This window comes from Bufo bufo, chromosome 10 (assembly GCF_905171765.1).
Source record: "Bufo bufo chromosome 10, aBufBuf1.1, whole genome shotgun sequence".
NCBI lineage: Eukaryota > Metazoa > Chordata > Amphibia > Anura > Bufonidae > Bufo > Bufo bufo.
In genome coordinates, this window is record NC_053398.1 from 94,043,455 (window position 1) to 94,062,050 (window position 18,596).

Below are 18,596 nucleotides of genomic sequence, written 5' to 3' on the forward strand. Positions count from 1 at the left end.
ATGTGCTATTTTTATAGAGCAGGTTGTTACGGACGCGACAATACCAAATATGACTACTTTTTTGGGTTGTTTATTTCAATTTTACATAATAAAGCATTTTAAAAAACAAAAAAAATTTTTGTGTCTACATATTCTGAAAGCCATAGTTTTTTTATTTTTTGGGCGACTGTCTTATGTAGGGGCCCATTTTTTTCGGTATGAGATGACGGTTTGACTGGTACTATTTTGGGGTGCGTATGACTTTTTGATCGCTTGGTATTACACATTTTGTGATGTAAGGTTTATTTTTTTACGGTGTTCACCTGAGGAGTTAGTTCATGTGATATTTTAATAGACTCTGGTTGTTACTGACACAGCGATACCTAATATGTACCTATATATATATATTTTTTTTTCATTTTTAATACAATGAAAGCATTTTTGAAACGGAAAAAATTAAATAAAATCATGTTTTAGTGTCTCCATATTCTAAACCATAGTTTTTTATTTTTTGAGCGATTGTCTTTGGTAGGGGCTAATTTTTTGCGAGATTTGCGAGAGGAGGTGACGGTTGATTGGTACTATTTTGGGGGGCATACGCCTTTTTGATCACTTGCTGTTTTTGTGATGTAAGGTGACCAAAGAAAATGGTTGTTTTAGCACAGTTTTTATTTTATTTTTTCTATGGCGTTCAGGTGAGGGGGTGGATCATGTGATATTTTTATATAGAGCCGGTCGTTACAGACGTGGCAATACTCAATATGTCGGGTTTTTTTCTATTTTTTTCACAATTTTATGGGTTTTTTGGGGAATTATTTTTATTATTGTCCCACTATGGGACTTCAACTTCTGGGATCTGATACCCTCTGCAATGCATTACAATACAACCTGTATTGTAATGCATTGGCTGTCAGCCTTTATGCTGACAGCCTGCCTGTGAGACCAAGCCTAAGGGCTGGATCTCACAGGCTTCTGTAGAAGGCAAGCCCCGATTTCTATGAAAGGCATCGGGCTTGCCTTCTCTGCCATCGGGCCCCCGTCACTGTAATGCGGGGACCCGATGGAGATGCAGAGGGCACCCGTACCCTCCGCAAACCCTCTACATGCCGTGGTCAGCTTTGACCGCAGCATATAAGAGGTTAATACGCCGGCATCGTTGTCTTCACTGATGCCGGCATATGCAGCAGGGACCCGGCTGTCAGTGACTGCCGGGTCCGTGCCGCTGATCGGGTGGGCGCAGTTCCTGCACGTGCCCGATCAGCCTGCCGTACCTGTACGTCGCTGGTCCTTAAGTCACCTCCAGCTGTGACGTACATGTACGGCAAGGGTCCTTAAGGTTTTGAAGGATTTGTCCAGCTTTGGGGACCTTTTTTAAATTTCAAGCTGAGACTGCTGTACCCGTTTATAAAAAATAAAATAAAAATTAAAAAAAACATACTTGGATCCCGTTGCTTTGTTCCAGCTCCATGACTCGCATCTGCAGTCTTCCGGTGCCCATCCTTTAAACTTCCAGACAAAGACCTGCTTTTTGAGGACACTACACCATTGAGGCCAGCCATTGGCTACAATGGGAAGTGTGACTCATCTGTCTGGACGTTTAAAGAAGGGGACCGGAAGACTGCAGAAGGAATCCAGGGAGCTGAGACAGGGGCAGCAAGTATGATTTATTTCCACAATGGGTGGGTGGAAGACATATACCGTGTGATTGCTAGATATCGATATTATCTTACAAACATTACCCAAGTAACCGTCCTGTTTCCTTCTACAGACATCAAGAAAATGAACACACAATGCACCTTTTTTCCTTGCAAAATGGAGAGAAATGTAGGCAGAGGCTTTAACTGGAAGCTTGAAGAGCAGTGTGAACACAGCCTTATCACACTAGTGAGTTAAACAGACCGGGCTAAGGATCGGTAATGGCCACTTACATGCAGGAGATCTGTTTTCTTGATAAGCATTCTTTTAGCTAGACCTCGGTGTCAATAATTCCTATATGTGTGGTACACGAGGCACAGAATACACTATAAAACCAGAATCTGAAGCACCTATCTTCATTAAATCCACGATGTGGTAAAAATACAGGTGAACATGTTAGGAGCTCTGTAAACCATACCTCATAACTCCGCACCACTCTCATGCCTCGTCCACCACCTCCGTAGGCAGCCTTGAAGATTATGGGGAAGCCATGTTTGTTTGAGAATTCCTTGGCTTCTGTTACACAAGTTATAGGAGAATCTGTGCCTGGAACAACGGGAACACCTGTGAAGAAAATTTGGAGGTCAATTTGGAGGTCAGGACTTAAGTTTCTCCAAGGTTGCCAGAACCTTCACTGACACTATGAAATTATAACCATTATCCGCTTCACATATCGGCAGCACAGAGTGATAGAAGATAGGCGTTCATTCCCTTTAGGCTTCATGCACATGAACGGCACAGAGCAGCCTACCGCATCCTCTACTTCACCACCAGATCCCCATTGACTGCAATGAAGTCCAGCAGTGATCTGGACGATTTCCGGCACAAATGCCAGGTTTCGGCCGGACAAAAACCATTGCATGCAGCATTTTTTTGTCCGACCCACAGCTGGCATTCGTGCTGGATCAGGCAGCCTGATCATGGAAACGGAGATGCTGCCAGAGAAGCTTACAATGCACGTCATATTCCTCAGCAAATCCATGGCAAATTTCAAGTCAATAGGAGTCACCTCTCACACACCAGTCTTAATGAAAACTCACCTGGAAGAAGATTCAACCAATTTATTAAGAGGCGCACACTGCTGTCTGAAATCTACTCCAGCTAGGAGTTAACGGGACATGCACTTGCCCTCACTTTCAGTATGTACTTGACACCAGCAGTAAAGCAGAAGTCCTGCACACAGTACAGGGGATTACAGGAAATACTCAGAGGGGGAGACTATGTTTCTGTCCTAGCGCAGACAGAATAGAGGGGGAAGGAGGATCCTGCTGCAGCCAGTTGCCTTACAGCCAGACACAGGATTAGGAGGAGAGGACGGGGTGATGTCCTGGGACATAGAGAACAGTTATTTACATATTTCTCAGCAATAGGGCATATACGGTAAATATCGTACAGAGGACCATCTGTGAGCGAAGCCTAAGGGAATCACTTTTTTTTTTTTTTTTTTGCAGAAAAACAAGTCCCCCATCTTTTGGATCACAGAAAAAAATAAAATTAAAAATTAAAATAAATAAAGTCCCTGAGCCTGAAAATAGCTGGGTCCATAAAGGGTTAAAAAAGCAATTCAAGGTTCAAAGGTATTCTTGCTCTGTGGGTAAATGTAACCCTAAAATGTGGTGCTCATTCTTGTAATAAGTGCTGAACCCCAGATCTGGCATCTAGAAGAACGGCACATAATAAAACAATGCTCTTTGTTTTCCTTTATAAACAATTTACCTTCAAAGTCAAGCACCAGCGGAGGTAATAATGCTGGCTTCCTCCCATAAATCCCCCTAAGTGGACATAGCTCATAGCAGTTTAGCGATGCAGGCTGGCGGTTTGCATCACTTCTGAGAACATATTTTGTAATATCGCCAAAACTATTCATTTACAGGTATGAATCTTGGTGGAGGGAGAGCGTTCTGTCAGATGTATATGAGGCTCTAAGTGGGTACATTTCAACACTGGCACCAAGGCAGAAAGCTTTTTGGACAATAACGGTGCTGCAAAGCACCTACCTAAAGCGCATCAGTCTCTTTTAAATATGACAAGTGAAGAAGGGTATGAAAAGAGCACCCAATAAACACCTCTAAAATGTCCAATCACCGAGATTACGCTCTGCACATCCCTTCCTCAATTGAAACATAAGTTCAGGAGAAAGACAGCAGCTGGAAGATATCTTATTATTAACACTATACGGTAAATAAGGTTCCCATACATGTACAATGGATGTTGGGTCCTTAAAGATGCCACCCACTCAGTAGCTGAGTGGGCGACATAGTCACCGGGTGCCTCATGTTTTACACAGCAGATAGTTAGCAGCAGAGTCCATGATCGGTGACAACTCCAATCACAGACTTTTGAGCAAGTAAACAGTGAAGAGAAGGCATAGCTCACACAAGCGCTACATTCTCTTCATACAGCTGATCGGAGGGGATCCAAGCTAGGGACTGATACACACGACTGTGGCAGGTCCGTGCCCATATTGGAGCCTGCAAACAGCAGGTCCGCAATATGCGGGCACCAGCCTTGTGCGCATCATATCACAGATGCAGGCCCATTCACTTGAATGAGTTCGCAATCCGGAAGATACGGTGCGGAATGGAGGGACAGCTCAGAAGCCCACGGTAGCAGTACGGAGTGCTTCCATGGTTTTCTGTCCATGCCTCAGCACTGCAAAAAAGTAGTGCATGCACACATTTGTTAACGGTACGGACCGTTGGATGGGTCCGCATCTGCAGACGGTGAGCACGCGGTCTGTGCCCATGCATTGCGTACCGCAATTTGTGGTCTGCAGCACGGGCATGGCTGGCACACAGCCAGACCCGAGGAGAGGATTGAGTACAGTCCGTACCTCAAAGAAAGAGGCAGAGAGCGGGGCGGCAGGGGGGCTGCATACAGCGTATATCTGTATGGACAGTGCTGCTATCCGGATGTATTTAGGACTTCAGCAGTACAATAAACCTACAGATCACGGAGCTCGGCTGCCATAACGCCATCATATAGTGCTCTTGGACACAACGGATTAAGTCACCTGACAGGTTTTCTGTAAATCTGTCATTTTCTGATGAAATATTACTTTTAAAATCCAATAAACTGCCTGCAAACATGTTAGTACCATACAGTACAGACTTCTCATGACCTGCAGGATTGTACAAAACGTGCACACCACCCTGTTGCCATTCCATTTATTTTCTGCTCATCACCATTATTGAGTTTTTGGCAGAAAATCTATTTAACAGTGCAGTTACTTTGGCCTTTGAGGACATAGAGATTTATTTAATTTTTTTGCCATATACCAGTGGTTTTCAACCTCTTCACACCAGGTACCCCTTTTAGTAACAAGAAGTTCTTCAGATTTGACAGCATGCAGCGCTAATCTCCCTATCAAAATGACAGACACTACATTAGGATCCAAGATGTATGACTATTACTATTTAAATTATATTACATTCTTAAACTAAACATACAGGAGAATACAGCACTACATATCTCCTACATCCAGTGACGTATCCTCTGATATAGATGTTCTCTTTCCTCATCTTCTCCATTCGGACCAGACCGCCATGACAACTTAACGTCTCATCTCCACAAAGTTTGCCACATAGACATCTTAGGTTTCTACTTTTTCATCATCCTCTCCACCTTCTAAACACCCCATCCTACCACCCCCAGTATTGTGCCTGCTGTGCTCCCAATACTATGCTGCAGAAACAGATAGTCCCCATGAAAATACTAGTACCACAAAAAACGTGCCACCTTCAATAATTATTGCCACACAGTGCTCTCAAAAATAATTGTGCCCAGCAAATAGTGTCCCTGACGATAATAGCGCTGTAAACAGTGTCCCCAAAAAATATTTGTGTTAAAGGGGTTATCCCATGACTAATGTAAAAAATTAAAAACCAGACATCATATAGTACATGACAATCTGTTTGTAACAAAGCAAGAACCAGCCCTGTACCTCACATGGATCCAGAGATCTCCCCATTCATTGCTCTGCTAGATTTATATCAATCTGGCAGCTCAAGGGGAGTGTCTTTTCTGCTGTTGTTAAGGGGGCGTGTCTCAGCTCTCCCTATCACAGTTCAGGAGGCAGTTGAAGGATGAAACTGAGCATGTGCGGCCTTCTGAGTGAGCAGGTCAAAAAAATAATAAGAAAAAAAACAGCAGGTGGCGCTATACAGATACATTTTATTGAATAACAATGTATGTATACTAATGCCAGAAGCCTGACTAATAAAACTGGTGAACTGGAATTAGTGATGTGTGAGGAGGACTATGACATAGTGGGAATAACGGAGACATGGCTGGATGATAGCTATGACTGGGCGGTTAACGTACAAGGTTACATTCTGTTTAGAAAGGATCGTCAAAACCGGAGAGGGGGAGGGGTTTGCCTTTATGTAAAGTCCTGTCTAAAGCCCACAGTCCGTGAAGATATAAGTGAGGGACATGAACATGTGGAGTCACTGTGGGTAGAGATACATGGAGCTAAAAACAACAATAAATTACTAATAGGAGTTTACTATAAACCACCTAATATACCAGAGTCCACAGAAAATCTACTACTAAACGAGATAGACAAGGCGGCAAATCATAATGAGGTAGTTATTATGGGGGACTTCAACTACCCAGATATAGACTGGGAAACTGAAACTTGTATATCTCATAAAGGAAACAGATTCTTGGCAACAACCAAAGACAATTACCTCTCCCAACTGGTTCAGGACCCGACTAGAGGGACGGCCATACTGGACTTAGTATTAACCAATAGACATGACAGAACAACAGACGTGCAGATTGGGGGACACCTGGGAAATAGTGACCATAAAGTAATAACCTTCCAATTATCATTCAAAAGAGCGTTTCTACAGGGAGGAACAAAAATACCAAACTTCAAAAAAGCTAAATTTAGCCAACTAAGAGAGGCCATAGGCCTAACTAACTGGGACAAAGTCCTCAAAAATAAAAATACAGCCACAAAATGGGACATCTTTAAAAACATCCTAAAATCTCATTGTAAGAGGTACATACCGTATGGGAATAAAGGTTAAGGAACAAAAAGAAACCAATGTGGATAAACAGAACTGTAAAGAAAGCAATAAATGACAAAAAGAAAGCATATAAAACCCTAAAACAGGAGGGTAGCACGGAAGCACTGAAAAACTATAAGGAAAAAAACAGAACATGTAAAAAACAAATAAAAGCGGCCAAACTAGAGACCGAGAGATTAATTGCCAAAGAGAGTAAAACTAACCCTAAAATGTTCTTCAATTATATAAATGTTAAAAAGTATAAATCTGAAGGTGTCGGCCCTTTAAAGAGTAATGAGGGGGGAGTCGCAGAGAGCGACGAGGAGAAAGCAAAGCTGTTAAATATTTTTTTCTCCAATGTATTCACTGAGGAATATAAACTGTCAGATGAAATGCTGAATGTTGAAATAAATTCGCCATTAAAAGTGTCCTGTCTGACCCAGGAAGAAGTACAACAGCGACTTAAAAAGATCAAAATAGACAAATCGCCAGGACCAGAAGGCATACACCCCCGTATCCTAAGGGAATTAAGTAATGTCATAGCCAGACCCTTATTTCTGATATTTGCGGACTCTATACTGACAGGGAATGTCCCACAGGATTGGCGCATGGCAAATGTGGTGCCGATATTCAAAAAGGGTCCAAAAACAGAGCCTGGAAACTATAGGCCGGTAAGTTTAATATCTGTTGTGGGTAAACTGTTTGAAGGTTTTCTGAGAGATGCTATCTTAGAGCATCTTAACGGAAATAAGCAAATAACGCCATATCAGCATGGCTTTGTGAGGGATCGGTCATGTCAAACTAATTTAATCAGTTTCTATGAGGAGGTAAGTTCTAGACTTGACAGCGGCGAATCAATGGATGTCGTGTATCTGGACTTCTCCAAAGCATTTGACACTGTACCACATAAAAGGTTAGTATATAAAATGAGAATGCTCGGACTGGGAGAAAACATCTGTAAGTGGGTAAGTAACTGGCTCAATGATAGAAAACAGAGGGTGGTTATTAACGGTACATACTCAGATTGGGTCACTGTCACTAGTGGAGTACCTCAGGGGTCAGTATTGGGCCCTATTCTCTTCAATATATTTATTAATGATCTTGTAGAAGGCTTGCATAGTAAAATATCAATTTTCGCAGATGACACTAAACTGTGTAAAGTAATTAACACAGAAGAGGACAGTATACTACTACAGAGGGATCTGGATAGATTGGAGGCTTGGGCAGATAAGTGGCAGATGAGGTTTAACACTGACAAATGTAAAGTTATGCACATGGGAAGGAATAATGCAAGTCACCCGTACATAGTAAATGGTAAAACACTCGGTAACACTGACATGGAAAAGGATATAGGAATTTTAATAAACAGCAAACTAAGCTGCAAAAACCAGTGTCAGGCAGCTGCTGCCAAGGCCAATAAGATAATGGGTTGCATCAAAAGGGGCATAGATGCCCGTGATGAGAACATATTCCTACTACTTTACAAATCATTAGTCAGACCACACATGGAGTACTGTGTACAGTTCTGGGCTCCAGTGAACAAGGCAGACATAGCAGAGCTGGAGAGGGTCCAGAGGAGGGCAACTAAAGTAATAACTGGAATGGGGCAACTACAGTACCCTGAAAGATTATCAAAATTAGGGTTATTCACGTTAGAAAAAAAACAACTGAGGGAAGATCTAATAACTATGTATAAATATATCAGGGGTCAGTACAGAGATCTATCCCATCATCTATTTATCCCCAGGACTGTGACTGTGACGAGGGGACATCCTCTGCGTCTGGAGGAAAGAAGGTTTGTACACAAACATAGAAGAGGATTCTTTACGGTAAGAGCAGTGAGACTATGGAACTCTCTGCCTGAGGAGGTGGTGATGGTGAGTACAATAAAGGAATTCAAGAGGGGCCTGGATGTATTTCTGGAGTGTAATAATATTACAGGCTATAGCTACTAGAGAGGGGTCGTTGATCCAGGGAGTTATTCTGATTGCCTGATTGGAGTGTCGGGAAGGAATTTTTTATTCCCCTAAAGTGAGGAAAATTGGCTTTTACCTCACAGGGTTTTTTTTTGCCTTCCTCTGGATCAACTTGTAGGATAACAGGCCGAACTGGATGGACAAATGTCTTTTTTCGGCCTTATGTACTTATGTACTATGTTACTATGATATGCAAAATTTTTAATTACATGCAATTACAAAAGAATTCAGATCCAGGTGTTGATTTGAAAACTGTGGAATATTTTTTGTGGGACAACCCCTTTAAGCTACTACCGTGCCGGGTTGTTCCCCCTTAGTAATTGTGCTCCCAAAAGTCCAATTAATAGTAATAATTCTCTCCCAGAGTGTCCTTGGTAGTAATAGTGCCGCCAATACTAATAATGTCCCCGATTGTGCCCCAGAAGTAATAATGCCTCCACCGTGCCAACAGTAGTAATAATGTTCCCCATAGTTCACCAGTGGTGATATGGCCCACCGTAATGCCCCTAGTAGTAATTCCCCTATAGTTCCCACCATGATGCGCCCAGTAGAAATAATGCCCCCATAAGTAATAATGCCTGCCTATAGTGCCCCCAGTAGTATGAATGCCCCACAAGAGTGCCCCAAGGGTAATAAAGTCCACCATAGTGCCCCAGTAGTAATAAAGCTCACCACAGTGACCTTCGGTAGTTATAATGCTCACTATAATGCCCTGTTATAGTACCCCCAAAAGTTGTAAAGCCCAGAATAGTGCATCTCATTAATAATAACAGTAACCCAACAATATGCTTCCCAATCGAAAAATAACAAAACCATATCCTCACCTCACTGCCATTCCATGCCGCCATCTGTGATGTGACGCAGGACACTGGCCTCTTCCAGTCTGCATCCTGAGCTGCTTACATCCTGGCTCAGGCGGCACAATAACTATGACATCATCGCGTCACCTGTGCTGTCCTCCAATAGGGTTCAAGCCCAAAGGCCTGCGGCCTATGAGAGTGAACGACGGGGCAGGGAGACATAGGGCCACAGTTATCAAAACGGTCTTAGTGGCTCATAGCAAACAATCAGAGCTCACCTTTTTTAAAACACTTTAAGAAATAAAAGGTGAGCTCTGATTGGTTGCTATGGGAAACTAATAAAGTTTTCCTTTTAGACAGTTTTGATAAATAATTCCCATAGTCTCCCATGCCTCATCGCAGTATTAAAAGGGGTTGTCCAAGTTATATTTATTGATGACCTGTCCTCAGAATAGGTCATCAATATCAGATCGGCAGGGGTCCAACCGCCGATCAGCTATTTGAATAGAAGGCGCGCGCCGTACCAGCGCTGCCTCCTCTTCATTGTTTACCTGCTCGCCGTCGCATCTGCAGCGGTGAGCAGGTGTAATTACACCGTCCCGTTCCTATACAAGTGTGAGGATAGGTCATCAAAAATAACTTGGACAACCCTAAGCGGTATAGTCATCCTGGAGAAGACAATGCAGTTTAAAGCCAGTCCTGCGTACCTCCTCAGCCTGTGGCGCATACCCCTTTAAGTACACGTACTGCAGGTTGGAAAACACTGCTTTAGACCCTCATTTGCCATGATCATGTTGTGGGGGTGCCAATCAGGTGACAAAGGTAGCCCCCTTTCTATGTCCATCTACTTAAAGGGGTTATCTGGGAGTTTTATCCTCTGGATTGGTCATGATCAATATCTGATCGGTGGGGGCCGACATCCAGGACCCCCACCGATCAGCTGTTTGAGAAATGTACCAGCACTCGCAGTAGTGCTGCGGCCTTCCCTCTGCTTTTCCTAGGCCAAGTGATGACGCATTCATCGGTCACATGGCCTAGGAGCAGCTCGGCCCCATAGAAGTGAATAGGTCTGAGCGAGATACCAAGCACAGCCGCTATACAATGTACGGTGCTGTGCTTGGGGAGCACGGAGAAGGCAGCGGTGCTCACAGAAGTGGCGGTGCCTTCTCAAACAGCTGATTTGCAGGATCAGAAGCTGCCACTGCCACCAATGAGAGGGAGCGGAGGGGACCCTGTGGCCACTGCCACCAATGATTTTAATACTGGGGGGGTTGAGGGGGGGTGGGCGCACTGTGCCACCAATGATTTTAATGGGGCGGGGGGGGGGGGGGGGAGAGCACTGCGCCAATGATTTTAATGGGGGGGAGGGAAACACTGCGCCACCAATGATAATTAACCCTTAATACAGGAGGCGGGTACTGGCAGCTGATCAGTGGCAGTTAACCCCTCAGGTGCCACTTCTCTAGTGGGAGTTCCTTCTCCCTGCGCTGCGATTGGACAGTGCTACAGCCAGGGAGAAGGAACGCCCACTAGAGAAGCTGATGTCTCCTTCCCATTGCTCCGATAGTAATTACCATATGGAGCAGGAGACAGTAATGGGGCACAGCGGGCAAACGGAGCGGCGCCCAGAAATAATAGTAAGTAGCTGGGACATCTCTGGGCGCCGCTCTATGTAGCCTCTACTTAACTAAGTCCAGAGCCAGGAAAACTCCTATCCTTGGTGGCGCAGTGCGCCCGCCCCTCCTCCGCCCCTCTCTCCGTTCATTGGTGGCAGCGGCAGTAGCAGCACAGAGGGGAGGGAGAGAGTAACCCCTTCTCCCCTGTGCTGCTGAGGGAACATGAGCGCACTCAGCGCGCTCATGTTCGGAGATACTAGACTGCGCAGCAGCGCAGCCCAGTATCGAAAAAATGGAAGTATCGATTGGGTATCGAAATTTCGATACCCGCAACAACCCTACTGGAAAACCCCTTTAATTGCTGCAGTCACTACTCACCATAGCATCTGAGGGGTTAAGCGCCTGGGAGCAATTTAATCTCCAATCTTTACCAATGCATCAGCACCGTGGATGGTATGGGCCACGCTTCTATGTTTGCTCCATACCCACAATATACATTTATGGTACTAACGCTATAACGCCATCACTTTAAGTGTACAGCACGTACCGCCAAACTGTTAAGGATACGCCTGCAATGTGTAATCACTGCTGGTCCAACCATGGCCCCAGCAGAGGAGACCCTTCTTTACAACACATCAGCATATGAAGCCCTCGAGGCTACTATGGAGCCCAAGCAGAAGGAGGCCGGGTGAACACTCGCCCTGCAGACAGTTATCTCTCCTGAAGTCCTGATCACCCCATGCATGTTCAGCTCGGCCCTAGCACGAGGTTACCACAACCTTATCTCCTAAATAGAAGGGAGGAGGCAAACAAACACTGGGCCATCCAGGCAGAAGATAGGGCAAAAGGACCAAACCTCGCAACAAGTTATACCCCTGTTTGAGGTTTATGGAAAATCTAGCAGTTGGTATAGATGAACAGACCTGTTACAAGTATTTACACAGGACACCCAGTACTTTAAAGGGAACCTGTCAGGTTGAACATGGTGTCTGAGCTGCAGGCAGCATTTTATAGAGCAGGAGCTGAGCAGATTCATATATAGTTTTATGGGGGGAAAATTCAGTAAAACTTGCACTTTTCCCATTTATAACCATACTCATTCTGGGCTTTGGAGTCTAGGAGGCGGCCCTATAAAGGGATTGGCAGCTATCTCTGTATACACAGTCATAGAGGGAAGGCTGTCAATGACTGATAGGACCACCCCATTGATAGGACCACCTCCTGGACTTCAAAGATCACAATTTAAAGGGGTTGTCCGAGTTCAGCTCTGAACCCGGACATACCCATAATTTCACACAGACAACCCCTTTAAATGAATAAATAATTTCCCACAAAACTATATCAATCTGCTCATCTCCTCCTGCTCTATAACATGTTGCCTGCAGATTCATTTGCATTATCATGGTGACAGGTTCCCTTTAAACCTGCTGGTTCTTCATGTCCATACGTCTTAAATTCTTAAGTTTCATGTTCAGTATTGGCAATCTTCTTTTAAGTTGCTAGAATTCAAATCAATCAAGCATTAAGGACATATTTTATTAGGTCATATCTGGTTGACGGATGCCTCACCAACAATCTTGACAGCCATAATTGTTCTTAAAGCGTTCTCTGACCTCCTGCTTCCAGGGGACCATTAAACATGATGCTAGCAGTTAAACAGATTCTACCAATTCATGGACATTTAAATTGATTTAAGTATTGCATTTAGTGATTATCCTCATGCAAATACTACAATTAGCAGCAGGCTGATGGTAGAACTCTTAATACAAGTCATCTATGATAAGCAATAGAAGAAGGCAACCTCATTAAGTAAACATCCTTCCCTCCTCGCCCTCTTTTCTACAGACAGAGAAGGTCGAGAAGAGACAACAGAAAGAAGCAGCCCCAGAGGAAGGTCACACTAAGAAAATTAGGTGTCATATCATACATAGACCGTCGTTGTAGGGAATCACATTGTGCGCCGTGAGTAATTTGGCCAAACGCCGAATGAAGAGAAGGGTGTGTTTCCCGCTCTGTATTAGACTCTATCACACTGGCGCTCAGCCTCCATCAGCAAGGCAAGACCCTGAAGGGCCTGAATGTCTGACACAGCATCTCGGCGAGTGTGAACAATGCCCCCACCAAGGTTAAAGGCTAAATATGTGCCAAAGTGAACAATCATGTCACAAGGTCCTATTAGAGGCTGTTCACACTAGCGTTCACTCACACTTTCGACAAAAAAAGTACGGCAACCCCAACAAACTCAATAATAGGTGGCACTGTTAGTGACCGTTTGTTAAAACTAGTGGATCTAGAGTCTTACAAATTTAATAGCCAAGACAAAGGGATTTTCAAAGACTTTTCTACGAATGTCCTCTCCTCTGGATAGATCATCAGTTTCTGGTCAGTGGGGGTCCGACACCCAGGACCCCCACCAATTGATTGAGAAGGCCGTGAGCATCACAGGCTGCTCCTAGGCCATGTGAAATCACTGTACATCGGTCATGTGGCCCAGTTGCAGCTCAGCCCCATTGAAACGAATGGAGCTGAGCTGCAATACCAAGCAAAGCCACTATCAAATGTATGGCGCTGTTCTTGGCGAGCGGGGAGATGACTGTGGCGCTGCTGCGAGCACCATTACCTTCTCAAACAGCTGATTGTTGGGGGTCCGGGTGTTGGACCCCCACCATTCAGATACTGATGACTAGGGATGAGCAAACTTGTGTTTTATAAGTTTGAGTTTTATTACAATTCCATTATGGATTCTGTTACCACGGGACATAACAGAATTCTAAGATGGAATGTCAGTTTTTTTTTTTTAAACCAGACGGATCCGTTATGCGGCCCATAGTATTCTATTAGGACAGAATGCCTCTTAAAGGCATTCGGTTATGCATTCCATCATAGACTTCAGTTATCGCCCGTGGTAAAAACCCGAACTTTTAAAACGCAAGTTCGCTCATCCCTACTGATGACCTATCCAGAGGAAAATCTCATTAAACCTTTTTAAAGGGCATCTGTCGGCAGATTTGTACCTATGACACTGGCTGACCTGTTACATGTGCGCTTGGCAGCTGAAGGCATCTGTGTTGGTCCCATGTTCATATGTGCCCGCATTGCTGGGAAAAATGAAGTCTTAATATATGCAAATGAGCCTCTAGGAGCAATGAGGGCGTTACCATTACACCTAGAGGCTCAGCTCTCTCTGCAACTGCTGCTCCCTCTGCACTTTGATTGACAGGATCAAGCAGGTGTCATCACTTTTACACTGCCTGGTCCTGTCAATCCAAGTACAGATATTGCGGCAGTTGCAGAGAGAGCAGAGCCTCTAGGTGTAACGGCAACGCCCCCACTGCTCCTAGAGGCTCATTTGCATATATTAAAACATCATTTTTCTCAGCAATGTGGGCACATATGACCATGGGACCAACACAGATGTCTTCAGATGCCAAGCGCACATATAACAGGTCGGCCAGTGTCATAGGTACAGATCTGCTGACTGATGCCTTTTAAATAGGTATTCTGATTTTGCACTTGACAGGAAACAGACATTATCACTTACTAAGTCCTCATGAACATGACCATATTTTGCAGTCCGCAAACAGCTGATCCGCAAAATACAGATACAGTCTGTGTGCAGTCGGCATTAGTTTGCAGACCTATTGACTCCAATGGGTCAGCGATCCACATTTTGTTCTATCTTCTGCAGAACGGACATACAGATGCGGACAGCACACTAGAGATTATTTATCTGTAATGCCTTGTATTCCTGCACTCCATCGCAGTCACATGACATTTTCCACTGTGTTGGTTCCCTCTCCCGATGACCACACGTCTACATCTGAGGTGCGGTGAGGATTGTACACAACAACATCAATGTCTTTGCCTCTGAGGGCAGCGTTCTGTTCATTCTCCTGGACCCTGCCCTGTAGACGTGATGTCAGCAATGATGCTTTGTCGTAGGGTTTTTCCAGCGGGTCTTCAAGGAGGCTTGGATCTGTGATGGTCAAGCTGGGAGGGGAAGAAGAGGACCTGATGCTACAGACTCCATGGAGGAGTCATGATGCACTCAGAACTTCACCAACTGACTTATAGAATGCATTAAGGTTGAATGCGGTTATTTTTTTTGTGTAATCGGAAAACTTCTTTAAGGGAATATTTCAGGATATTAAAAAAGCTGGCCACGGCATGAAATGGTATAAAATAGAAAACTAACTAATTAATTCCCCTACCGCCACCGTTACGTGCATATCATTCACAAGACCACTGCAGCCAGTCACTGGCCTCAGCAGTAACATGATATTCTTTATTTTATACAATTTTCTGCTATTGGCCAGGTTTCTTAAAGGGGTTGTCCCGTTCAACTACTTATCCACTATCCTAATAAAATAACAAGTGAATTCAAATGGAACAACTGATGCGGCTGCACTGCAGGTAAAAATGGCTGCCACGTAAAAGAGAAGACTTACAACAATGCAGGGATTGGCAACTTCCCGCACTCCAGCTGCGGTGAAAATACGTCTCCCAGCATGCACACTTGCTTGGCCTTTCTCAGAACTCCCATAGAAGTGAATGGAGCATGCTGAGAGTTGTAGTTTCACAAGAGCTGGAGTGGCGGACATTGCTGACGCCTGCTCTAATGCACGAATAGATGGTCACTTGTAGGCTTTAGGTGACGTGTACTCACCGGCGCCGATTGCGATAGTGCGGGCCTCCACCTTGTCTCCCATCTTACGTACCACCTCAGGACTGGGCCCAATGAATCGTACACCAGCATCGTTACAGGCCTGTGCAAAATCCGAACGCTCCGACAGGAAGCCATAGCCAGGGTGAACCGCGTCCACTTCGTTCTCCTAAAAAAAAAAGGGGAAACAGCCAAGTGTAAACTTTACAGGCAGAAGGGATGACGCTGAATGTGAACACATCCAATACAGTAGACTCCTGGGGAGCAGCACACAATGCTGATAATACAGTAAGACGCCACAACCACCACGCGTTTCGATAACCACTGCTGGTAAATGAACAGCGCAGGCCTTGCTTAGCGGCCAGCGATTACGGGAAATAACAGAGCAATTACTCTACGACACAAAAGCTACAAGCAGAATTCTAATTAACAAACCCAGAATCACCAGGATTAACTGAAGACACGTCCCTTGATCTTAATACGGCAAACAGAGCAGCATAAGCCGCTAATTGAACATAATAGGTCTCAGGACACTGCCCTGCACTGCGTACGTGGGCATAGATTTAGGCATTCATTTTAATAAAGCCAGGCAGACATTTGCTGGTGCCCGCTGATCTCCTCCATCTTTCATACAACCAATCATCCTGGACTTAGGGAACATCTACATCAACTCCATAATCTTCTCTTGCCCAAAATCTGCACTGGATCCCAGCAGAAGTAAAGCCAGGCTCACACTAGATTTGTGGCGTAAACTTCAAGAAAATGTACCGGACAGGTCAATCAAGTGGCAGCGGGATCTTCTTCATCAGCGGGGACAGCCTCTACAGATGAAGAACTCGATCAAATCAACAAATCCATTTGTATGAAGGGATTCGCTCATCCCTGATGGGCAACCATGACAGAACTGCTCGCCCTGAACCTACCGGTAAGATTTTAGTGGCTTTTCACTTTTGGCAGCCACATCTTCTACTGATAAAAATGATAAAAGAAACCGCAATAAAAACTACAGAACATTGTAAAAAAAATAAAAAAATTACCAAGATTGCCATGCTTTGGTGAGGCAGTAAGCGTCCACATGGCTTTTACAAAATAAATGTGTTAAAAAATGTTTTCCCCCTGTAAATACTGCAGGGAAGATTACCAAATGATAAAAACCTGGCAAAAATGCACGTGGTTTTTACAATGCATGCATAGAGTGAAGACCCAACCTCATTGTGCTTTCGGCCTGGATGGGAGGGGGTATGGAGGTAATGGTAGCCTGGAGGGGCAGTACTAATCGGGGGAGGCTGCTGGTGGCTCTGGTCAGGGCACCGCTACTAGGGAGGAGCTGCAGTCTGGCGGCCTGTGGTGCGGCCTAGTTAATTCACTTGTGGGGCATATTATGACTATTTAAAAAAGGACCTTTCACCACAAGATGCAATGCTATCTGAAAGCACCATGTTATAGAGCAGGAGGAGCTGAGCAGATTGATGTATAGTTTTGTGGGAAAATATTCAGTAACATCTATAAATTTATATCTCTGCTTTTTCCACTTACAGGACGGAGGAGTTATCAGTGACTGACAGCTATCTCTGTATGCCAACACAATGCTATCACTGATAACACCTCCTCCCTGTACCAATGGGTATTCACAGGAGGCAGAAAAAGCTGAGATATAAATGCACAAAATTACAGGTCTTACTAAATCTTTTACCATAAAACTATGCATCATTATCAAATAAGAAAAGGCTCCACCAGCAAACTACTGGAGCTCAGCCTTTCAGTTACCAGCTGAAAAAAAGAGATCAAATCAATAGAAATATAGGCTGGCTCACAGTATTTTTGCATTAAAATTTTTATTAATACACTAAATTAAATGACTTGTACCATCATACAACATACATACATGCATACATGTGTAAATATAGGTATACAAGTGCGGAGCTCACGCACAATCCTATATATCTGGAGTACTGGTCCTATTAGGAGTACTCCAGATATATAGGATTGTGCGTGAGCTCCGCACTTATATACCTATATTTACACATGTATGCATGTATGTATGTTGTATGATGGTACAAGTCATTTAATTTAGTGTATTAATAAAAATTTTAATGCAAAAATACTGTGAGCCAGCCTATATTTCTATTGATTTGAAAACTATGCATCAGTCTGCTCAGCTCCTCCTGCCTTCAGACCGCACTGCTCTTTGTGGTGACAGCTCCTCTTGAAGGCCTGAACAAGAACCACTTGATAGTTAGCAGGAGTTGAGGGAATAGTTTTGCACACAACCGTAACAGTTTTTTGCGGTCTGCAAATTGCGGATCCACAGAACACGCATAATGACCATGTGTATATCACATTTTGCGGAACGGAACACCTGGCCCATAATAGTACAGTCCTTCCCTTGACTGTAATGCAGACAAGAATAGGACGTGTTCTATATTTTTGCGGAAGGCACAAAAACGGACATACAGATGCGAACAGCACACGGTAACCATTTTAATGTGTGTATTCACGCATCGGTCCGTGGTTTCAGCACGGAAGTATGTTCTATTTTGTCCGTGTTCATGGATCATGCCCATTATAGTCTATGGGTCAGTGAAAATCACAGATGCCATCCATGTTTCACGAATCATTCGGAAGAGACGCTTCACAGACAACTTCGCGGAGACATTACTGACCACATTTTTACGGCCCTGAGCACGGACATGGACGTGTGAATGAGGCTTTAGACAGAACTTTACATAAAGGCAAACCCCTCCCACACTCCTGTCCTTAGCTAAACGAAAACAGTGATCCACGGAGCGGGGCCACACAAATGGAAACGCAAAATACTTCTGAGCTATGGTGGCATCTAGTGAGGAGCATCA

General features: G+C 44.2%; 1 protein-coding gene across 2 annotated transcripts in view; it reads right to left on the minus strand.

The window, feature by feature from the left end:
• The window catches only part of PC (pyruvate carboxylase), a 495,508-nt gene that overhangs the window by 343,515 nt on the left and 133,397 nt on the right, over positions 1 to 18,596 (minus strand). For both annotated transcript variants that reach the window (XM_040410263.1, XM_040410262.1), the window contains 2 exons: positions 15,748 to 15,913; positions 2,093 to 2,238 (listed from right to left, as the gene is read on the minus strand). In XM_040410263.1, the coding sequence (XP_040266197.1) occupies positions 2,093 to 2,238; positions 15,748 to 15,913 (312 nt within the window). The remainder of the gene's footprint in view (positions 1 to 2,092; positions 2,239 to 15,747; positions 15,914 to 18,596) is intronic.